Source organism: Hippocampus zosterae, chromosome 15 (assembly GCF_025434085.1).
Source record: "Hippocampus zosterae strain Florida chromosome 15, ASM2543408v3, whole genome shotgun sequence".
NCBI classification, from domain to species: Eukaryota; Metazoa; Chordata; class Actinopteri; order Syngnathiformes; family Syngnathidae; genus Hippocampus; species Hippocampus zosterae.
The window spans coordinates 8,247,468-8,270,994 of NC_067465.1; the positions used below are offsets into that span (position 1 = coordinate 8,247,468).

The window sequence follows — 23,527 nt, forward strand, 5'->3', positions numbered from 1 at the left end:
CGTTTTGTCCATAGCAAGAACGAAAGAACACTTAAGCCAAGTAGAGTCTTCCAAAAGAATGTACACAAGGATGTTCTTCCCCAAATTATTATTATTTGTTTTTTTAATCCGGAACTTAATCATAATTAATTAATTAATCAGTTAAATAAATACAGAAAGTAGATCAATTTTGACTGTACATTGTCATTCAGAAATTTGAGGTCACTTCGAAATGTGATGTCTGCAAGCTGAGCCTTCAGGCAGTGTGATGTCATTTTCAGTTGACAGGAGGTGGCAAAATGGCCACCCCCTGAGATGGATCAAAACTGGTGAATTTTTTTTAATGGTTTCACATACACACAAACACACACACCATTTCACAAGACAGTGCTAAAGGGAACCCGATAAGCATAAAAAAAAAATCCAGCCATTTTTTCCCCATCTCATGGGGCGGCCATTTTGCCTTTTGCTGTCAACTGAAAATGACATCACAGTGCCTGAGGGCTCATCTTGCAAACATCACAGGACACACACATACACACACACACACACACGTACATCCACATGCTTTATCTGAGCCAAATTCCTCCGACCGCGATCTGCTTAATCCATGCGTTTGGCTCTAAATTTCCCTCCTCACTACAGCACAAGCCATCTGGATGCCTCAAGAGTTTGGACGAGGCGCAGGACTTAGCTCGCTTCGTGAACAGTTCAGTGGAAAAGCCTGTGTTCACAGTGGCTAAGTTCCGCTCCTTGCGAGCCTTTCCAGCGTTTTGAAGCGCCGCTGTTGTAACAGCTGCCAAGAGTTACCGTGGAATCAAATTATATATGAAGTTAACGAACGAACCGCTGTGCGGTTGTCAAAAGCAAGAGATGAGAAAGAAAAGTCTTCTCTGCAATAAGTTTTAAAAAAAACGGTCTTCAGATTTGTAAAGTGATTATTTTGTCACAGTTTGAAAAGGAGTGCCCAGTTTAAAATGTTTCATAAAGCCTGCTCTTAAAGTACAGTAAGTTTTGACTGTTTATTTGGATGTGAACGGGTGACCGGGGAGTGAAAGTGTATGCACAGAAGAATAGGCGCACTGGCGCTAACCATGTCAAGAAGGTGAGGGGGATGCGTGCCTTTAAAATTTTCATGTAAAAAGTATTCTTAAAGTATCTATTGGCTCTTTGTTATCACTTTTTAGTGCCAACTCAGTATGTCAAAATGGATGTGTGTCTTGAAATGTTTCACAAACACTGTTCCAAAAGTTTATGATGGGCTTTGTTTAGACTTTCGTGGGTGCTGGAGAAAAGGGGGTGCGTCAACTCTCCTAAGTTTCAGTTCACTACACAAGTGAACAATAATTCAGGTGGTTGTGTCTGACATGGCTGGTGAGCGGACATGCTAAAGAAAAGTTCCTGCTTTTTTAGATTTTTGGGTTATTTATAAGCTTCACGATATGCTATCTAAAGAAGCCTTGGTAACGCATAGCATAGGGGGGGGGTAAGTGAAGGCTGAATCACACACAGGAAGGAAATACAGGAAATGTCTCATCGGGGGGAGAAAACAAGTAGCGATGTAATCGTGAACTTTGAGCGCAATTACTGTCTGGGTGGTCAACAGCGGAAGCTGCATCCAAGTTTGTGTGAATGTAAGGCTTTACGAATCTCGCTCTGACCGCAACGCTGCTAATAGACTCTTATGTAACATATTTGTAGAAAAGGCAGCAGAGGGGAAAAAAAAGCTCGACAACTGAGGGAAATCCAACCCAAACGCGGCCAAATAAACATACACTTCCATCCTGTGTTGGTAGAGCTCACATGTATTGATGAAAAGCTAAGACATTTTCATCATATGATTATTGGGAGAAAAATGACCACCGTGATGTGGATTAACATGATATTCCAAAAGGTAATGTGTCTGGGTGTTGCAAATGGATGGTCAAAGTATTTTCACAGCTGCAAAAAAATTTAAAATAAACAAACTAAAATTTACATACACAAAAAAATTGATAAAATAAACACAAATATAAGAAAAAATGAAAAAATATGTGGAAAATAACTAAAACTGCATGTGAGAAAATTACAAAAAAATATATATGTACACATCTGGAGAAAGATAGCAAACAACAAAATTGTTTTTAAAAAAACAGAAAAGTATTAGATGAAAAACAAGCATTAAAACATAATCTCCCCAAAAATCTAAACATTTTCTGTTTATTGTCTGATTGCTGATACTTTCACTATCAGATATGCCAAATACGGTATCAGTGACAATTCAAACTTGAAATGTCACTAGTCACCGCGACCATTTCATCCCTAGTGACATCAAATCAAATTGTTTTAGACAGCATGAACGCAAAATCAGTGGACATATCAACATCATCATTTTTAATGTACTTTGGTCAATGTTTTTCAATTTTAATTTTCATTGGCTGCTCTGGGGACTTACTGGACCTTGATTACCATTTTTCTTCCTTTTGAAGACAGAACTAGTTTGTACAATGCCACTCACTGAACTGAGTTCAGGGGAATCACCAGCTGTTCTGGACGATTTCGAGGAAACCAGCAAAGTCACAAGAGTTTTGCTTGCGTGTGCTCTACTTCTCTCCCGTGTGGCGACCAAAGGGCTGTGCGCGGGTGCCTGGGCTCAACCTCCTGTGCCTACTGAGCTGATAACAGTTCACCAAGCACTGGCTCAGTTCAGCAGGAACCGGAGTTAGGCCCCCTCAAAATGGCTCCGCGTCGTTCCAACATGATCGGGGGCTTTTCGCCACGCTCACTGTACAAGTCAAAATGGAGAAAATCAGCCTTGGCTGGTTTGGTTTTATGACAAGACTACAGGCGCAGATTTTGTAAATTATTATTATTTCATTTGTATTCCCGACATTATCATTAACATGCCTTAACATAAAAAAATGTACTGCGTTTTCTTGTGCTTCTTTCATGTCACCCACTGACTTATATGTATTTTACATGCCAATAAAATCCTTTCAAAGCAGATGAAATCTCTGACTTGACTAATTATGAAGGTGCCATACAGTTTACAGTGGGGGAAATAATGCTTTGAACCCCTGCTGAATGTAGAGTGTCCTCTTACAAAGAAACTAACATTCATATTGCATTTTTTTAAAATGTATACACACATATTTATATACACACGATTTTCCTGTTAATGAGTGAACAAAATATTGGCTCCCCTACAACTCAAGCCATAATTGTGGTTAGTGCCCCTGTGGCTTACTCATAGCTGTGGACAACCAGCCTATTACAATTCAAATACTCCTCATCTCAGCGCATTATGCATATAAAGCATACCTGTTCAACAAATAAATTATAAATTTCAATCTTCATACCAGCACAGGCAAAACAAAACAAAACAAAACAGCTGTCAAACAGTTAGGAACAAGATATAAACTTGCACCAGGGTGGAATGTGTTCCAAAAACATCCTCAAAAGGCTTTGTGAGAAGGTGGTAACTAATAGCGCCATTATTCCAAAGTGGAAGACACACAAAATGACCATCGGTTGCACTCGATATGGCGCTCGGTGCAAAATCTTGCCTCATGCCGTGAGAATAATCACGAAAATGGTAAGGAAGCGGCCTTCAGGGAAATGGCAGGGCCTTGGTAATGATCAGAAGGCAATTTGGATGCCAATAACCCCAAAAAAGTGTTGGGATCACATTGTGCCCAAAACGTAGTGAAATCTTTCCCACCAGGTAGCCCCAAATGACTTGGAGAAGGCATTGGAGGATTTATTGTGGTCAAATGAAACCAATGTTTCGGTAATTGGGCATGGACTTGACCCACCATGTTTGGAGACTGAAACAAATCCATGATTTTATAATGATCAGAGTTGAAATTCAATTTTTTTTTGTTATTCGTGCAACAAAACATTTAGAATGAAACATTGTTTCTTATGATTTTTTTAATCATAGATGCTTTCTTTACACTATTTACCAAAGGTTTTCTTTACAAGGTGTCCTATTTATCCCCACTTGTCTAAACACAGCATTCAGATTAATATTGTGTTTGTGGAATATTAAGCGGGCGGCCCGGTGGTCCAGTGGTTAGCACGTCGGCTTCACAGTGCAGAGGTACCGGGTTCGATTCCAGCTCCGGCCTCCCTGTGTGGAGTTTGCATGTTCTCCCCGCGCCTGCGTGGGTTTTCTCCGGGTGCTCCGGTTTCCTCCCACATTCCAAAAACATGCATGGCAGGCTGATTGGACACTCTAAATTGTCCCTGGGTGTGAGTGTGAGTGCGGAATGTTGTTCGTTTCTGTGTGCCCTGTGATTGGCTGGCAACCGATTCAGGGTGTCCCCCGCCTACTGCCCGAAGACAGCTGGGATAGGCTCCAGCACCCCCCCGCGACCCTCGTGAGGATCAAGCGGCTCGGAAGATGAATGGAATATTAAGCATAAAAATACACCCGTTTTGATCCACCTCAGGGGCAGCCATTTTGCCACTTGTCGATTGAAAATGACATCACAGTCGCTCAGGACTCAGGGAACAACCAAACATAGCTCACCCGTTTTCTGAGCTTGGTCATGTGACATTTGCAAGATAAACCCTTCGGCAGTGTGATGACAGCAAGACGCAAAATGACGGCCCCCTTGAGATGGAGAGCAATGTGTGGGTTTTGCTGCTTAATTCATATTCCACAAACACAAAAGTAATCCGAATACAATGTTAAGAGCAGCGGGGCCACACAGAACACATTACTGTCAAGAAAATGTTTGACTTGCCTTCTGCTTTAATATGTTGATACAGTAGTGACACGAGGGCTTACACTTGATTCCAACATTAACACACACAAACACACAAAAAATATGATACTCTTATGGTATACATCATGTACAATTTGACGTGTAGCACACTGACCGATGATGACTCTTTGTGACAACAACTATCAAGTTGTAATGACGGGTTAGAAGTGGACAAGCCCTTCAAAAGATACTGAACTAGAACTAGAATAAGTTAATGCAATCAACTCTTGAAGTACAGCTAAAAACATGCTTGAGCATGTTTGAGACATTACTTCATCCTTTCAAAGACTCTTTCTTTAACAAAGCAAATAACAAATGATATGCTTCGAGCAAGAGGGTCAGTCCAGGACAAAGCATTGACTTGGGGAGTAAGATGATTATTAGACCGAATGCGTCAAGTGTTTGAAATTCTGAAGTTACAGCGTGAGGTTAAGAGATGACCTTTAAGCTTCTTGGGCAAAACGAAATGATGACCCCATGGCCGATCGCTGGCCCATCTTACCATGTGTGTGTGTGCTACTGGCAGAATTGAATGATGTTCGTTTTCACCTCAATTGCGAGTTTAGTCACCCTGACCTCTTTTTTTTCGTCATCCTGTCTGTCCATTTGAAATGATGACTCATTCACTGTGTCTGTATCTCGATATGAGTATCTTGACGCTGCGGGGTGACATCCAAACGGCACTCTAAATATAGAATGTGCCATTTCTCTCTTCTTGTAGAGAGAAACTGACTGCTATAATAACTTAATTGATGATAAAATACCCTATCTGCAGTTGATAGGCTGCTTGTGCAGTTATATTTTTAAGTGAACATTTGCCTGCAAGGACACAGTGTGACTGTGTAAATACAGGACTGTATTGATTCAAGGTTGTTTGCTTTTGCGGATGAGGACTTTAAAGGATGGTTATCCTTATGATTACCTGAAATATTTTTTTCCTTGCAGGTTTTATGCAAAAACTGGACTGCTTTTAGGAACTGTTCATAATTCCCTATATCCCTTGATTAAGGCCCCAGTTCCAGCTGAAGAAAAACAGCCCGAAAGCATGAGGCTGCCACAGGGCTCCAAAGTGCCCAAAACATGGCATCGCTAAATTATTCATTCATTGATTTTGTCTTTACCCCTTCAAATATTTAGTACGAGAATGTGTCGTAGTAAAGATGTTTACTTGGTGACCCCTGTTCTACACACCAAATATAAACAAGTATATATAAGTCTATGAGAGCTACAGTAACCCATCTGGTATTCTGAAGAATCATTTTGAAATGTTTGAGGAGAAAAAAAGCTACCTGCAAATTTTTAAGAGATTTTGTTGCTAGGTGATGATGGACATCTCCTCCCGCTCCCGACATTCCGAAAGTGTATTTACAACTTTCCCCAGGTAGCTGCAAAAAGCTCGCCTCAGGTCCTCGGGCTCCTCCTCCATTTCAGAATGAATAAGTGGAAGTCTGCTCAGCTGTGAGGCTGCATTAAAAAAAAAAGGTGAGGCATTGTTCATTTATAATATAGAAGCCATTGAAAAAGGATTACCTAAAGGCAGTCGACCTTCTTCTATTGCACTGCCGGGCTTGTGATGTGCAATGAGCAGACACTGGCTGTCCTGCAAGCCCTGCGAGGAGATGAACATCGAGTGCCAGGTCTCGATTTCTTTCAAGTGACTTGGAACGTCTGGATTAAAAATGAGCACCACACCACTGCAGTCCTTGGTGAGTGCAGGCCAGCACGACTCAAACCTGGAAGAGGAAGCAGTCTGTGAAATGTTATCTTCATGGTGCAAATTAAGTGAAAGAAAGGTTTATCAAACACACTTGAAGTCGCCAGAGCAGTCCCAGAGCTCAACCTCGCATGATTTTACCTCACCGCAACCATCCAATTGTGTTTCAAATTCTAGTATTCTGCAAGAATTAAAAAAATCAGCGCCATAGAAATACCACTATTAATTTCATCATGCAAATCTTAAACTAGAGAGCTGTTGGTGATATTTGAGTAGTGTTATGTAGCTCGTACCTGACTGCCTGAGTGGGTCTGTATTCGCCTCCAACATTTTCTGTTGCGTCTGAGAGAAAATTTGCGAGGACAGATTTCCCACTCTGAAATGAATATCTCTGTATTAGTCAAACAAATGTGAGGGGGCCATTTACAGAAACCATGGATCAGTGCTGCTTTGTCATTTAGTTTTATAACTGTACACATGTGAAGCAACAACTGCGTAAAACACTGTACGGTTCAACGTGTGTATTTTTACTTACCTCATTTGGACCAATTAGGAGTATTTTAGCTTTGAACATTGTAGTATCGAGGCTGAGTACCATTAGCCGTCAAGCTAACTGCGATTTAAGACGCAACAGCGCATTTACGAGAGCAAATATCAGTTGTATGCTTGTGATATACGCCTGTATGTCGAATTAAGGCTACTTTTGAAGCGTTCGAGTAGATGAAAAAAAACGTACTCGTAAATCTTCGTAGCTGTTTGTTAGCGTAGCTCGCAACGGTAAACTTCCGTTTAGTTTCTATGGTTTCAGCCACAAGCAGTGTCACTCTCTGCTCATTGGCTGTCAGCGAATTTGATCGCGTGAAACACCACCTACTTCTACCTAATGCAGCGAATCGGCGATGATGAAACAAAGTGACGTAAGATATTTTCCCTTGACTAGCCAATCATCTTCAAATCGCCGAGATTGATGACGTGGGCGGGTGTTTTGGAGTGCTCGCCGTCTGAAACAAAACCAAATTCGTGAGTTATGTCTTTATTAACAGCAGTCTGCTTGTGAGCATTTCATGATAGGAAAGTCGGCGCTCACTGTGTTTTCGGTAAGTCGTATCACTTCATCGAAACGAAATGTTTAAACGTCATAAAGGGGGGAGTTAACACCACGGCTCCCTGACAACACACCTTGACGACACAAGCTAACACCCAATATCAAATATAACCTTCATTCAGTTGAGTGCATTTCTCACTGTATTAGTAATAAATGTATCTTAGATTTGTATAGCGTCTTTGAAGTCACTCATGAGGGTAAATAAAATGTTTAATACGTTAGGAACCTCTCCATTATTGTTGCATCGATGACAGGAGTTATGGGTCCCGAGAATGAACGGCAGAGTCAACCTCCTGGCTGCAGTTCCTCAGCCAGGCTGGGTGTGACACTGACTTGTGCAGACTTCGAAGGCTCTCGTGAAGCCTCAAAGACCATCTGGACGAACACTGGTCTCAACAGAACGCCACAGGTTGAGGTCCACTGGTGAGGAACATGCATGCGTCCTAAGAAGACATTGTGAAGCAACAGCCGTAAGCTGCCTAAAAAATGACCCACATATCAAACTGTTCTATCTCCACATAACCATTGGAGTCCGTGTAAGGCAGGGGACAACAACAAAGGGTTTGGATCATTCGTGAAGAGACTAATGGATGCCGAAGCTGCCATCGTCTCTGCAGCCGCACAGCTCCTGTCATTCAAAGACATTCTGAAGGTACAGTGCGTTTCTCAACTCGTGTCATGTTGTGAGCAGAGAATTCCAAATTCCTAATGTTTCCCCTTGTTCGTCAAAGGATGCTCCGTCGTCTGCAGTCAACCGGCAGCACACGGTAAAGCACAGAAAACTCTTGCTCCAAAAAATGGAGGACTTTCGTCAAATTAACCAGGCTGTGCGCCAAAGACTGAACCAGCTTCTGGATGAGGAGGTTGGTTGTCATGCACTTCATCTTCAGGCTTAAATGGAAAGTTTATGAGTGGGTTTTTTCTTCTTTTTAACCAGACTGATCGCCTTGATGCGAGCACTAAGATTGATGGTTTGCTGAATAAGATCCTCCAGATTGAACGTGAAAATCAGGTGTGTTTTGTGAAGAATGCACACAAGTGCATAAATGCATATATGATACCAAAGGAATGAAGGACAATAGAGTATAGGAACTAAAATATGAAAACAACTCGCAAGTGCCAATAGTCATAACTCCAACCATCCATCCATGGTTGCCAGCCAGTCACCGAGTACATATAGAAAGACAACTGTTTAGTCACATTCACACCTACGGACGAGGTTGAGTCTCAATAAACCTAAGGTGCATGTTTTTGTAGCATGGGAGGAAATAGGGGCTACCCACACAAAATCCACGCAAGCACGCAGAGAACATTCAAAGCCAGCCTTTTCAGAAGAGCACTCTTGATTTATAAACACTTTTTGTTGTTGTTGTTGTAATGGCCTCGTGTCCCAATGCTTTTTGTCTTTGTAGTGGATAATATACCTTGTGGTTTACTCTCATTTGTTCTCTCCAGCTTTTAAAAGGTGACCTTGGTGTAACACAAAGAAGAGCGGAAGAGCTGATGTATCTGCAGCAAAAAGAACAGGTGAGTACATGCCACATGTTAGCATTGTTCAATGCTCTGTCACAACCACCAAGTTATTTCCGCATTCAATTCAAGTGCAGTTTACGCAGTACAGTGACAAGGGTAAAAAAGACAGTTTCAATAAGCAGTAATTCTTCTTGACCGCAGGAGAACATCAAGAGTGCTCTTAACATAGCTAAGTCTGCAGAAGGCACTCGCGCCCGTATACAGGGGCAGCTACGCAACAAGGAGGCGGAAAACAATCGATTGACTGTGCAAGTGCGGGTAAGAAGCCCTGAAGAAGAAGGCTCTGTTGCCCCCCACTCCCAGGATGAGAAAGTTGTCATGTTATAGCACATTCTCCTTTTCTAGACACTTGAGCGAACCCTAACTCAACACAAGGCAGAGCTAGATGACCTTAAAGCATCCATGGCGGCTCTGATAGAACAGACCTCGCAGGAGAAGGAGGCCCTCAAGAAGGCCTCACGTGTGCACAAGCAGAAAGCTGAGCGATTCGAGGCCACCCTTGAGAAAAGCTTGACTCAGCTGCAGGATAAGGTGCGACCCAGAGTCCATACAGGTGACTCACTTGGCTTTCCTGTTGCAATGACTTTATATCCAATTTTTGTCTCCTATCAGGACGCACAGCTGTCATATCTCCAAGTAAAGATAGACACGTGGAAGCGGGAGATGGAGCAACTGACTGAGGAGAACCACAAACTAACTACTCACGTGGAGTTACTGCAAAAGTAAGTTGTTTCCAAACGTGTACACTAATGTTAAAGGGAGCATGTTCTGCAAAAAATGCATTTTTAATTCCTTGTGTGCTAGTCGTTGGGTTTTGTAATGCCTTCGCATCCATCAAGTGTAAAATTAAACGACCTATCTTTAGTGAGCCGTAATTTAAAAAAAAAGACATTGTGATTGAGTTGATCGGAATCATCTGGAATTGTATCTGTTCCGCACTGATCTACGATGTCCACAATTTGCTTCATGTTCCAATTAATTTGCTCTTAATTTGGGAAGGCTTGGGAAGGACATGGAGATAATTTGTACTGCTCCTGTCACGGTCCAAAATGAAACACTAATCCCATCTAGTGGCAGAAAAATGCCCTCGACACAAATGTGGCTCAGTGTTTCACTTAAACTTGTATAGTTCATCTTTTTAACTTTAAATAACTATGTAAATTACAATGAAATTATTGTATCAGTTAACTAAAATACAAAACCCTATTTTGTATTCAGTAAACCTTGTCCACTTTTATGTTTATTAACATTCGTATGAAAAACCTATACTTTATTATACATTTAGAACAATTATTAAACATGTGATTTTTCTGTGATTAATTGTGAGTTAATTATAAAAATAATGTGATTAATTATGATTAGAATTGTAATCAACATACCGCCATATGTATGCCTGGATGTATGTAAATGTTTGGGTGTGTGGTAATTGTTTGTTTTTATTAGTTTTAATTTGCATGAAAAACAGCATTAAAAAGCACTCAATTAAATTTGATGACAGCTGTACAAAACCCGTTAAGAAGTCTTCTTTAACTTTTATGCTTGAAGGCAAGGAATCACCATCTCGATGAAGATGCAGAAGGACATGGAGAAGCAGGCGGTAATGGTGAAGGAGCGAGAGAGAGAATGGGAGGAGAGGGTCAGGCAAAGGGAGAAAGAGAGGATCAAGGGAAAGGAGGCCTGGGCGGAGGAGAGGGAGAAGGAACAGATGGAATGGGAGACGAGGGTGAAGGAACTGGAGGACAGGATGAAGGAAAGGAAGGAGCAGGAGCACAGGGAGAGGGAATGGGTGAAGGAAAGGGAGGCGAGAGAGAAGGAATTGGAGGACAGGATGAAGGAAAGGAAGGAGCAGGAGCACAAGGAGAGGGAATGGGTGAAGGAAAGGGAGGCGAGAGAGAAGGAATTGGAGGACAGAATGAAGGAAAGGAAGGAGCAGGAGTACAGGGAGAGGAAATGGGCGAAGGGAAGGGAGGCAAGGGAGAGGGAATTGGAGGACAGAATGAAGGAAAGGAAGGAGCAGGAGCACAAGGAGAGGGAATGGGTGAAGGAACGGGAGGAGAGGGAGAAGGAATTGGAGGACAGGATGAAGGAAAGGAAGGAGCAGGAGCACAAGGAGAGGGAATGGGTGAAGGAACGGGAGGCGAGGGAGAAGGAATTGGAGGACAAGGTGAAGGAAAGGAAGGAACAGGAGAACAAGGAGAGGGAATGGTTGAAGGAAAGGGAGGTGAGGGAGAAGGAATTAGATGGCAAAATGAAGGAAAGGAAGGAACAGGATCACATGGAGAGGGAATGGGTGAAGGGAAAGGAGCCGAGGGAGAAGGAATTAGAGGACAGGATGAAGGAAAGGAAGGAACAGGAGAACAAGGAGAGGGAATGGTCGAAGGAAAGGGAGGCAAGGGAGAAAGAATTTGAGGACAGGATTAAGGAAAGGAAGGAGCAGGCGAACAAGGAGAAGGAATGGGTAAAGGAAAGGGAGGTGATGGAAAAGGACTTGGAGGACAGGATGAAGGAAAGGAAGGAGCAGGAGCACAAGGAGAGAGAATGGGAGAAGGAAAGGAGGGAGTGGGAAGACAGAGAGAAGGAACGATCGACGGGAAGGGCAGAAAGGGAGAGGGAGAGGAGAGATTGGCAGAAGCAATATGAGGAGAGGGAGAAGGAATGGGTGAGAGAGGGGGAAAGGAGGGAAATGGAGAAGGCGAGAGAGGGCACCTCCAACACGCGGGAGTGGCAAGAAAGGAGAGTGGAGGAAGTGGCGGAGACTTCCTCGGGACATGGCGGTATGGCGCATCAGCTTGAAAGATTCAAAGTGCAAAAGGAGCACGACAGCGGCAGTTATGCTATGTTCAAGGTACAATCAGCTGCCCGCCGCATTTATTCTAAATTGGAAATCTATTTATTTCTACGCGTCATTGTGCACTGAAAATTATTGACGTTAAGTAGTGCAATACAAATACATATATTTTCCTTCACATAGTACTGATTATCATTTTGGCGCTAATCTTTCAGCTACATTATTTCTCATGTAAATGTTCCAGGGGCCGAATTAAAGAACTGCTCGTTATGTGGCACCGATGGAAATGTTACTGTATGTAACCTGAACAACCCTGAAGCTCATTATTTGATCGGCCCTCATTTAATGTTGTACAATACTACATCAATCAAAATTGATCGTTTAATGCGGCTATTGCATTTGTGCTCATGGGATTGTAAATGTGTTTCCTCGTTAACAGGAAAAAATTACTTTATGTCAGGCACTCCGGACATGTACAACAATTAATATACACGCCTTAAAAAGTATAGTTTACACAAATGCGCATCCCCTTTAAATGTGTCACAAAATCTTCATAATGTGCGTGCATGTTCCTTGTGTGTTCAGTTGGAGAAGCAGCTCGCTGAATGTGAGGCAGCCCTGGTCCAAGAGAAGAGTGAGAAGGACCGCATCGTTGAACAGATTCAAAAGAAGGTTAGCACACCTGCTTCACTGTCAGGAAATCTGGGTTCGAGTCTCCTTTAAATGTGTCACAAAATCCACATTGTGTGTGTGTGTCCCTTATGTGTTCAGTTGGAGAAGAAGCTTGCTGAATGCGAGGCAGCCCTGGTCCAAGAGAAGAGTGCGTCAAGTGAGAAGGACCGCGCCGTTGAACGGGTTCAAAAGAAGGTTAGCACACCAGTTTAACTGTCAGGAAATCTGGGTTTGAGTCTCCTTCAACTCATTCACTCCCAAAGACGTTTTTAAACGTCTTTTCAGACTTGGTCTAGAATTGGCTGGTACTGACTCATTCAGTAATGTGTGTGTGTCCCTTGTTCAGTTGGAGAAGCAGCGTGCTGAATATGAGGCAGCCCTGGACCAAGAGAAGAGTGTGTCAAGTGACAAGGACTGTCTCATTGAACAGGTTCAAAAGAAGGTCAGCACACCTGCTTCACTGTCAGGAAATCTTGGTTCGAGTCTCCTTTAAATGTGTCACAAAATCTACATTGTATGTGTGTCCCTTGTGTGTTCAGTTGGAGAAGCAGCGTGCTGAATATGAGGCAGCCCTGGACCAAGAGAAGAGTGTGTCAAGTGACAAGGACTGTCTCATTGAACAGGTTCAAAAGAAGGTCAGCACACCTGCTTCACTGTCAGGAAATCTTGGTTCGAGTCTCCTTTAAATGTGTCACAAAATCTACATTGTGTGTGTGTCCCTTGTGTGTTCAGTTGGAGAAGCAGCTTGCTGAATGTGAGGCAGCCCTGGTCCAAGAGAAGAGTGTATCGAGTGAGAAGGACCGCGTCGTTGAACAGGTTCAAAAGAAGGTTAGCACACCTGCTTTACTGTCAGGAAATCTGGGTTTGAGTCTCCTTTAAATGTGTCACAAAATCTCCATGCAATGTGTGTGCGTGTGTGTCCCTTGTTCAGTTGGAGAAGCAACTTGCTGAATATGAGGCAGCCCTGGTCCAAGAGAAGAGTGAGAAGGACCGTGTCGTTGAACAGATTCAAAAGAAGGTTAGCACACCTGCCTCACTGTCAGAAAATCTGGGTTCGAGTCTCCTTTAAACGTGTCACAAAATCCACATTGTGTGTGTGTCCCTTGTGTGTTCAGTTGGAGAAGCAACTGGCTGAATGTGAGGCAGCTCTGGTCCAAGAGAAGAGTGCGTCAAGTGAGAAGGACCGCGTCGTTGAACGGGTTCAAAAGAAGGTTAGCACACCAGTTTAACTGTTAGGAAATCTGGGTTTGAGTCTCCTTTAAATGTCTCACAGAATCTACATCTACATCATGTGTGTGTCTGTCCCTTGTTCAGTTGGAGAAGCAGCGTGCTGAATATGAAGCAGCCCTGGACCAAGAGAAGAGTGTGTCGAGTGACAAGGACTGTGTCATTGAACAGGTTCAAAAGAAGGTTAGCACACCTGCTTCACTGTCAGGAAATCTGGGTTCAAGTCTCCTTTAAATGTGTCACAAAATCTACATAATGTGTGTGTCCCTTGTGTGTTCAGTTGGAGAAGCGGCTTGCTGAATGTGAGGCAGCCCTGGTCCAAGAGAAGAGTGAGAAGGACCGCACCGTTAAACAGATTCAAAAGAAGGTAGCACACCTACTTCACTGTCAGGAAATCTGGGTTTGAGTCTCCTTTAAATGTGTTACAAAATCTACACAGTTTGTGTGTGTCCCTTGTGTGTTCAGTTGGAGAAGCAACTGGCTGAATGTGAGGCAGCTCTGGTCCAAGAGAAGAATGCGTCGAGTGAGAAGGAACGCACCGTTGAAAAGGTTCAAAAGAAGGTGAACACACCTGCTTCGCTGTCAGGAAATCTGGGTTCGAGTCTGCTTTCAAAGTGTCACAAAATCTACATAATTGTGTGTGTCCCTTGTGTGTTCAGTTGGAGAAGCGGCTTGCTGAATGTGAGGCAGCCCTGGTCCAAGAGAAGAGTGTGTCAAGTGAGAAGGACAGCACCATTGAACAGGTTCAAAAGAAGGTTAGCACACCTGCTTCACTGTCAGAAAATCTGGGTCAGAGTCTCTCTGTGGAGTTTACCTCGCTCTCCTTGTGCTTCTGTTTCCTGACGCAATCTACAAACATATAGCCATGGAAGAAAAATATGAGACCTTCAGCTCCTTGTTTATTTTAAATGCCTAGTCCAAGCAAAGGTACATTTGTGTGGACTAATATATGGATAATGAAAAAACAGCTCTTGGGAGTTAAATTTAATAGTTGATCGAGACATTTAATTCACCCTTTTATAGACGGCGTACTACAGTGGGCAGCTTATCAGGTTACAGGGTCCAGGGTTAGTTCTTACATTAATAGCTTTGGCAATTATCTGCCAAAAACTGCTATTACGCATTCCAATTTCTTTTGTCTCACTTAGCCACTTGATACACTTTTAGCAGGACCAAACTAAACATTTGGCTTTTGAGCAGCAATTTCAGAGTAGTTTGAAGAAGATCCATCTTTATGACATTATTACATTACATTATTTTATAATGCAATCATCAACTTTGCTAAATTATTCAAAGGTGTGCATGTGAATCGTTATTTGTCAATGTGAGCCCTGTGATTGTCCGGCATCGATTCCCGGGCCTGAAGTAAGCCAGCATGATGAGCACGTTTGAACCTTTCAGGTTGCAACGCTGGAAGCAGAGTTGAGCGATGCGAAACTCCAATATAAAAATGTGTCAGAGGAGCTTCAGAAAATGCAAGGAGAAGACTCAAAAGCTCAACAGGTAATTTACTTCTGATGTTTTCAACAGTTTCAAGATGTTTTCATGCCACTCCCAGTTTACTGTCAAACATGACATGACATGAATTTCACATCTTTATTTTGAAACAACCACATCGGTGTCGCTAGCTTAATGCTAACGGTAAAATGTCAAGGGAAATGCATATGTAACCCTTTCAGCAACTGATATTTGCACACAAATGGTGCAGCAACACATTAAGACATTCAAAATAACAGTGCTCGCTCACCTCTAAAATACAAACGTCCATGTATAGTACATCCATCTATCTTACACTGCCCCAAGGTGGCTGAGGCTGCAGGATACGGTAATTAAATTGATCTTTAATTTTTTTTCAATTCAAATTAATTGGGTCATGACTGTGCGTTTGTATGAAGTATAAAATTATACAGTGATATTTTTGTCAAAATATCACAAAAAAAACATTTTGTGTTATTTTGCGGGCGGCTTGAGCCGATGAATGGCATTTTAATTTCTTTCAATGCAAACTATGACTTGAGATACAAGTTATTTGAGTTGCAAGCGTGGTTAGGGAATTAATTAAACAAGACATCGCTGTATTGCATTTACTTCAGTGCTTGATTGTTCACACGTGGACGTTAATGAGCAAACTGCTGAGCCCATTTGAATCGCCAGTAGAACCTAAACAATCAGAAGAATTAGTGTGTAGTCCGACTTTAAGGTTAACTGCATCAATTGTCTTACTCGAAGCATTATTTATTATTCATGTAGCACTCCCCGACACTGTTTAAAAAAAACAACATTTTTTTCCAGTGTATCTTCAGTAAATCAATGCAACAGTATGTTCCGCTCTGCAAAGATGTATACAGGGGTCGACAGATAAACGCTCTTCCTCATTCTGGGAGGTAGCATAGCTCGTGTTAGTTTCGCGACATGCAAAGCAGAGCCCAGCAGTCCTTTTTGATGACACTTTAGTCTAACCTTCTGTCAGGTGAGGCAGGAGCTGCAGGGCCGCGTCGAAGAGCTGCAGCATTTGCCTAAAACGCTGAAAAAGACCGAGCTGAGGCTGCTCGCTTGCCAGGAGAAGCTACAAACCTCAGAGAGGAAGTGCTCAGAACAGGCGGAGGACATTACGAAGCTGCAGTTTGAGGTGTGCTAGCAGGAAGGCCTTAGGAAGGGAGAAAAAAACATGAATAAAATGTAGGGTTTTTTCCCAAATATATTTAGTACTAAAAATCTAATAAAGAATGTCACTTTTATTAAAACGGGAGTTATTTTATAGACAAAACTGAAGACAATTAAATGATACAGATGAGTCATTATAGTATTTTTTATGTAATCTGAAATATGGTGTCCTATATTGTATATATATATTTTTTTACTTTCTTGTTGTAATTAAAACTAAAAGCTAACTAAATAGAATTCATAAATGTATCTTCAGTTCTCCATTTGCAAATATGTACAAAAAATTGACCGACAAAAATAAATTGATATGTTTTTTAAAAAAATCACAGGTATATGTAAAATATGCAATTTTATGTGCGTAAGCATGATAATATAACAAAAAAATATTTTATAATTTAAAAAAAATCCACATAGGTCATATTGAAAGCTCGTGCTAAAAAATTGAGTAATACATACATAGCCTAACTAAAAATGTCAATCTTGTATTGACGTTTTTTTACATAGTTTCAATTAAAGAGACAAATAATTAAGTTAAACATAAAGATTCGTTATGGATGATAAATGACTAATATTGAAGTCTTTAAATGGAATATTTAAAAACAGAACTTTCGTATAATCATTCTAAATCTGATGAAATACCAGCCAACTATCTACTTGTACAAACAAGCAAAACATCATAGGAACTATTTACTAAAAAGCCCCAAAACATTTATCTCACAGTATCTAATAGGTAATTAATGCTGCATCTGCATTTTGAACTAACAGCTGCAGGCTCAAGTGAATTTGGTGAGATCGGCCGTGGAGCTGAGAGAGTCCGCTGACAAGACCCGTTCGCAAGTGCAAGAACAAGTAGACAGGCTGCAAAAGTAAGACAACGGCAAAGACTCAACCGACCGAATTAGACCCTAGCGAAAGCAACCCTGACTCAAAAGGTTTGTTTAGTACGCTGGAGCAGCTGCGCCAAGAGAAACTGGACTTGGAACGTAGGCTGGAGACCCAAGAGCAAACTCTTCGCCACAGCAGCCAGCTACTTGAGCAACGCTCTACGCAGTGCTCGGAGCTCGAACGCCAGCTAGAGCAACGGACGTTCGAATGCAAAATGCTCAACCAGCAGCTGACTCAAAACTCAACAGACTTTTTGGATTTCAAAGAAGAGGTAATTTCACTGTGTGGATGAGAGCACACAAACGCAACCCCAGAATCCTCTGAACCAGTAGATAAAAAATAAATACCTATTTGGGAAACCATTTTTTGTTGTTGTTTGCCGACCGGAGAATAAAAAAATGATACAGTCCAGTCACTTTGCATGATGCTCTATGAACCAGGAAGCAGAATGTTCACTAAGAACCGGACCCAAACTATTAAAAATACGGCAGCGCACCGTCTTTCTGCCATTTGAGCTGGGATGCGTATTAGGGATGGGTGGATTACCAATTTGACAGTTTTATCATTTAAGCGGGTCCTGCCAACCTGCCATGAAAGTTTTTGGAATGTGGGAGGAAACCGGAGTACCCGGATAAAACCCACGCAGGCATAGGTAAAACATGCAAACTCCACAGAGGAAGGCCGGAATTGAACCTCAACACCGTGACTTGGACGTGCTAACCAGAGTCGACTACCATGCCGCCCGCGCCATTATTATTTATTTCCCCTTTTTTTTAAATTTCTCACTGAACACATGATACCTGGTGACAAACATGCAGTAGGTATAACAATGTACCGGGTATCATTGTAAATCAGAAATACATTATTACATTTACAGGTGAAAAATGTCAAAGAGCAAGTTCTGTCTAAAAACGAGGCCCTTCAGAGCACTGTGAACGAACTGAGGCTTCTCCGTCAGAGCAAGATGAAGGTGAGTACCGACCTTCCCCTTTCCCACTCACACCACGCGTGTAATTTACATTCTACCTAGAGATGTTTGTCTGTGCCCATTTAGGCGGAGAAGCATTATGAGGCGCGTGTGAAAGAGCTGCAGCTCAACCTTGACCAGTGCGAAAGCCACAAGAAGAGCATGCAGAACTACGTGGACTTTCTCAAAAACTCTTACCTGATGATATTTGAAGATCCAATATCCACTTTTTGGTCTTCAGCGTTTGTGAACTGACCTACACAGCATCACAGTTCGGTAGTGGGTAGTATGTCTGCTTCACCATTTTTGAAGTACAGGTTTGAATCCTTTCTGTTTGGATGTCCTCACTATGGTTAGTTGTGGTATCTTCAGGTAGTCTGGCATTTTCCCGCATTCCAAAAAATATGGGTGTTTATTGGAGACTCTAATTGTGCAAAGGTGTGAATTGTGGTTTGTTTGTAGGTGCCCGCAAATTATGTACATTGTGTTTTGTCATTGAATAAATATTGAGCAATGGACTGATTATCGATCCTTGTTTGTTGGATTAAAAAGCACAACAAGCGTCTATTCCACTGAGCTGCGAACAATTGCAAGTGTTTTCGAAGGCACTTGATTGATTTTGATGTCATAGTGATCAATTTAAGTCAGTTGCCCACTGGAAATGTGGCTTTCTCGTCGGGGTTCATTCAAGGTTGCAATGTTTGCAAACCACTTGGCAACAGTTTTAGTGATTTTTCTTGTCGCAAGATGTTGAAAAAACAGACTGGCGATGCGTCCAGCTGCTAGAAAAAATGCTATAATCTTGAGTGCTCACTTTTTTTGTCACTGACAACGCACCCACTCACAATACCCTGGCACAACGATGTTCTTGGAAGCACCTCGACGTGCTGGAACAACCTCCCTTCTCACCTAACTACTAAAGGCCCCTTACGTAGCGGAATCTGACGAACAAACCATTCTACAACACGGTTTGCTTAAAAAAAATCAAATATAAAAAAACATGTCCAACAGCGACACCCCGAGTCATGATATTGCACCACATCACAATTTGAGTAACGTTTGAAGTTCGCCCCCTTGGCCTCGTGTTGACGTAACCAATCAGGAAGTTCGGGCTTTCCCCCTGTTCGTTTACTGAAAACAAAAAACATAAGCGAATGCTCCGGATTTAGCCTGATATATAAAACAAAAACTCGAAAGTAAACTTTTTTGTGGTAAGACCTTAATGCGGAACTTAGTTTAGTGTTTGTTTTTTAGTGGAACATCTGGAATTATTTTTGTTTTTTGGGGGGGTCTTACTTTTTGAAATCCTCGCGAGGATGGACGTTCCTCAACTCACTGAAGATGAGATGGCGGAAATTAAAAAAGACGTGAGTACGCTGGCTCACTCCCCTAATGGACGACGTAGTATTGAGCGTTCAACAAAAGACATCGAAAAAGCCGCCGCCTTTGTATTTTTAGTGAGGGAAGGGAACGTGGAACGTACCCAACACGACACCCTTTTCAAAAACAGATTATGTAAATGCATTAACGTTAGTTACACCTGTACAGCCACTACATACTAATCTATGCTTTAATAGTCGTGATTTTTAAAAAAGATTTAAATGTATTTGGAACGTACTAAATCGCAACTGCACCGTGTTCAGAGTATGTCGGCCTATTTCGTGAACATTTGGTACACCTGTAGAGTCACACAAACGTACTATTATTCTGTAGTAGGCCTCGGCCCATTCAAATGCCAATGGTTCACATGCCATGAAGCAGTTACACAAAATAAAACCATTTCACCATGCATTTATATCGGGGCATGTTGCCGCAGCCTCCCAGCAGTTGCCACCATGTGTGGCCACCCACATGCTTAAATAATGTGATTCTTGTTTTATGACTTTTTAAAATTGCAATGGGAAATTGTTAAAAAATGAACTCTCCAACATCGTGCGCCAGGTCCTGACCCGCATGCGGCATTACCTCTGTGAGAAGATCCGGGCCCGGTGCCATCTAGACTACCTGCGCTCCCGCCGTATCTTGACCAGGGATGACGCTGAGGAGATCAACAGCAAGACCACACAGACCAGAAGAACAGGGTGGCTACTGGACATTCTCACCGAGAACCCCCGTGGCCTCGACGTCCTGGTTGACTCGATACGGGAGCTGCGCTCGCAAAACTTCCTCATCCACAAGATCACAGACGAGGTGCAGAAGGCCAAGAATGAGAAGCTGGAGTCTCTCAGAGGTTCGAAGGTCACGTCTTAAATTCAATGAAGGGCTGTCACAAACTGATCTTAGTTTAGAAGTATTACTCTCTTTTGCCTGATGTAATATTGTACTCATATTTCATTCATTCATCTCTTATTATCAAGATAGTAAATTCTGGATTTCTGTTAGTTATAAATTCTAATCACAATTACAGCAGAGAATGTTTTTTTTCACTCTATGACTTGAACTATTGAAGTAATTATTCAACAATATTTCGATCCATATGTTGCGATCCACCTGTATTTCTTTTGTTGTTCTGCAGCCGCAGCTTCCAGTTCCTCACCCAACAGCAGCCTCACCCCTCCATGTTCCTCCCAGGAGGTCTCCAGTACATTCTCAAGTGACTCCACCTTGCTCTGCTACCCGGACGGATCACAAAGCCCCTCCACTCTTGAAGTCGGCGCCTGCCCCAGTGCGCCGTCGCTACCGAATGATGGCGGACTAAAGTCTGTGGTCTCCTCCTCCACCTTAACCTCCCCTAGCCTCCCCAGGCCAGGAGAACCGGGAGCTCCCGCAGTACCCGTGGAGGAGGACGAGGAGCAGTTACCGGAGTCCACCTGCAGCGGAGCAGACCCTAACTTCCAACCCCTTCGCTCACGTTGTCTTACTCCCGCGTCATATCAGAGCACCTTTTACTAAAATAGGGTTAGTATGTTTCCATTAAAAGAAAAATCCGGTACACTCATCAACCACTAAGGAGATGTCCTGCTGCTTTTTAATAAAGTATAAAATAGGGCTGAACAATAATGAAAAATATTCCAATTGTTATTTGTTTTTTGTTTTTTCCTCTTGATTTTTACGATTGCGACTTAATCTGCAATGTTTTTGGACAACAACTGTGGCGCAACTGTCAATCAATCAGTCAGTCAGTCATAAATCAGATCACATCAATTGTGCTGACAAATGTTTGGCTTTATCACCTGACTATTTAACATTTAATGAAATATTTGATATGTAAACATGTGGACTGCACTTAATTTATCAGACAATAAAATTAAATACAAATAAAATAAAACATACTTAGCTGTAAAATCGTGTGAACAGCCCAAAATAAGGATCCCAAATTGCAGGAAGGTACGATGCATAAATGCATGTTATTGACAGGATTTAACAGTGCATAATATAAAAGTCAACCGACCGAAATGTTTTTCTTTTTTTCTTCCCAAATTGCAGTCTCCACATAAAAATAAAAGATTGCTTTCCACTGCATTCTAATGACACTTTAAATGTAATTGTTCAGCCCTAGCATTAACTACTAGTCACTACACTGTATAGTACACCGAAACATGCACAAATAACAGAGTCATCTCTGAAAAATTAAGTGAGAAAAAAAAACTACGCTGAGATTTATAATTACGGTACTTTTAAATTAGTATTGTCTTTATCCGATCCTAAAATAACCAATATGGTGTGTTTTCTGCACTCGCTTGCTTATTTATTTTTTTTTATACACAAAGACATATTGGAGTAAGACTTAATACAAGAGCTGTATCTCCAAAATTTACAGAGATAATAATACTCATTCATCCATCCATTCATTTCCAATAGCTCTTGTCCTCATGATGGTCCTGGGTGAGCCAGTGCCTGTCCCACAGGACTTATCACACAGAGACTACCCAAGGAAATACATGCCGTTTCTAAATGACAATTTCATTTATTTGTCACGTTGCGTGGTGGTGGACCCCAAAAAGCAGGCAGGAGCAGGGTGTACTTAGAAGAAAAGAATTGTATTTAAAACAAAGAAAACTAAATTCAAAACAAAGTAACAAACAAAACCCGTGACTTAAACAAAAACTATCAATAACCAAAACACTACTAAAACAAACATGACAGCAGCAAAGGAACAGCAAACAAACAAACATGACAGTAGCAAAGAGCAAACAATGACCGGCACTGAGTGTTCGGGCTGGGAGTCCTTTTAAAGCCCTGATTACCGGTACCTATGACCAACAGGTGTGCAGCTGCCAGGGGAGCCCTACAGTGCCACCTAAACTAAATCATGACATTTTTAAGGCACACAATAAAATCCTAAACTACCTGTCACTATGTGAAAAAGTAACCCCCACCCCCTCCCCTCCTTGTTAAATCTCAAAGTAACTGTGACTAAGTTCAATTTAACAGACAACACGCTAGCACCACATTTGTTGACACAAATAAACCACCACACAAATAAAATTCAAAGAATTTTTTAAAAAAGTTATTGAAATCTGTCAGTGTGGAAGAGGTTATAAAGCCTTTTCCAAGACTCTGGGGCTTTGGCAATCCACTGTCAGAAACATTACCCACAAATTGATAAAACAGGGAATGAATATGGGAGGAAGCTAGAGTACTTGGAGGAAACCCACATGAGCACAGGGAAAACATGGGCCAAGATCTGAACCCCAAACTTCAGAACTGTGAGGCAAATGTACTGACCGCTTGGTCACTTTTTCTGCCATAAGTCAAAGACTCGATTATAAATACTGATATGAAACTCATCCATCTTAAATGTATCCAAATGAGTCTGCTTGTTCTTCTTTTATCTTGTGATAATGACTATCATTTCTGAACATGTTTTGGGATAGGAAGCATTATTTCATCTATCTACCCGAGCGGGCGAGAGCTGGCGTACACCTTGGACTGATTGCCAGCCAATCATAGGACATATATATGACCATTCACCCTCACGTTCACACCCATGGACAATTTGTCAGGCAAGAATGTGGGGAAAACATAGTGCCTGGGTAAAAAAAAAAAGAAAGCAAAGGAGAGATTCATTAAATGTAGCCAAATCAGGTTGAGGTCTTTCTAATATGTCTGCTCAGAAATGTTATGCAATAAAATACAAGACAAACTGAACACTGATTAAAACGTCTCTTCTTGAACTATCATTCGTTACAGAAATATGGACAGTTGGTACAAATATTAGGATTAGGAAGAAATAATTTAGCCATTTGCTCCTAAAATTGGTTACCGTAATTAAAATGTATGTTTTCATTTTAATTTCATT

General features: G+C 41.8%; 3 protein-coding genes across 57 annotated transcripts in view; 2 read left to right on the plus strand and 1 right to left on the minus strand.

Moving 5' to 3' along the window:
* ift22 (intraflagellar transport 22 homolog (Chlamydomonas)) overlaps positions 1-7,362 on the minus strand; it is a 46,649-nt gene extending 39,287 nt beyond the window's left edge. For 2 of the 5 annotated variants that reach the window (XR_007958803.1, XM_052046076.1), the window contains exons 1-5: positions 6,980-7,352; positions 6,738-6,820; positions 6,539-6,625; positions 6,261-6,463; positions 6,020-6,194 (exon numbers count right to left, since the gene is read on the minus strand). Coding sequence is in view for 3 of the 5 variants with exons in the window: in XM_052046076.1 (XP_051902036.1) it covers positions 6,046-6,194; positions 6,261-6,463; positions 6,539-6,625; positions 6,738-6,820; positions 6,980-7,042 (585 nt within the window). In the remaining 2 variants the exon portion in view is untranslated. Of the gene's footprint in view, positions 1-4,363; positions 4,577-5,879; positions 6,195-6,260; positions 6,464-6,538; positions 6,626-6,737; positions 6,821-6,979 lie in introns of those variants that run through there. The other 3 variants (XM_052046077.1, XR_007958805.1, XM_052046075.1) reach the window with 3 other exon arrangements.
* Positions 7,363-7,372: 10 nt separating this feature from the next.
* On the plus strand, positions 7,373-18,808 carry LOC127587604 (golgin subfamily A member 6-like protein 22). Of its 50 annotated transcripts, none has more exons than XM_052046022.1 (27): positions 7,373-7,464; positions 7,804-7,972; positions 8,081-8,201; positions 8,281-8,412; positions 8,487-8,561; positions 9,005-9,076; positions 9,224-9,340; positions 9,428-9,613; positions 9,695-9,804; positions 10,628-11,927; positions 12,456-12,542; positions 12,642-12,737; positions 12,889-12,984; positions 13,082-13,177; positions 13,275-13,370; positions 13,474-13,560; positions 13,658-13,753; positions 13,857-13,952; positions 14,050-14,136; positions 14,235-14,330; positions 14,429-14,524; positions 15,171-15,272; positions 16,240-16,398; positions 17,199-17,299; positions 17,376-17,589; positions 18,196-18,288; positions 18,373-18,808. In XM_052046022.1, exons 2-27 carry the CDS (start codon positions 7,809-7,811, stop codon positions 18,538-18,540), a joined length of 4,143 nt encoding a protein of 1,380 aa, XP_051901982.1. In that variant the 5' UTR covers positions 7,373-7,464; positions 7,804-7,808; the 3' UTR covers positions 18,541-18,808. The 50 variants fall into 50 exon arrangements, with proteins under 50 accessions (XP_051901982.1, XP_051902006.1, XP_051901981.1 ...); XM_052046021.1 differs by having other exon boundaries at positions 7,390-7,541; XM_052046030.1 differs by lacking the exon at positions 16,240-16,398 and having other exon boundaries at positions 7,390-7,541.
* A 561-nt stretch (positions 18,809-19,369) lies between these two features.
* Positions 19,370-23,376, plus strand: bcl10 (BCL10 immune signaling adaptor). 2 transcript variants are annotated; one of them, XR_007958802.1, is made up of 4 exons: positions 19,370-19,652; positions 20,227-20,515; positions 20,801-21,309; positions 21,420-23,376. XR_007958802.1 is itself a non-coding variant. In XM_052046074.1 (3 exons), exons 1-3 carry the CDS (start codon positions 19,602-19,604, stop codon positions 21,175-21,177), a joined length of 717 nt encoding a protein of 238 aa, XP_051902034.1. In that variant the 5' UTR covers positions 19,370-19,601; the 3' UTR covers positions 21,178-23,376. The 2 variants fall into 2 exon arrangements, 1 of the variants encoding a protein (XP_051902034.1); XM_052046074.1 differs by having other exon boundaries at positions 20,801-23,376.
* Positions 23,377-23,527: the final 151 nt, after the last annotated feature.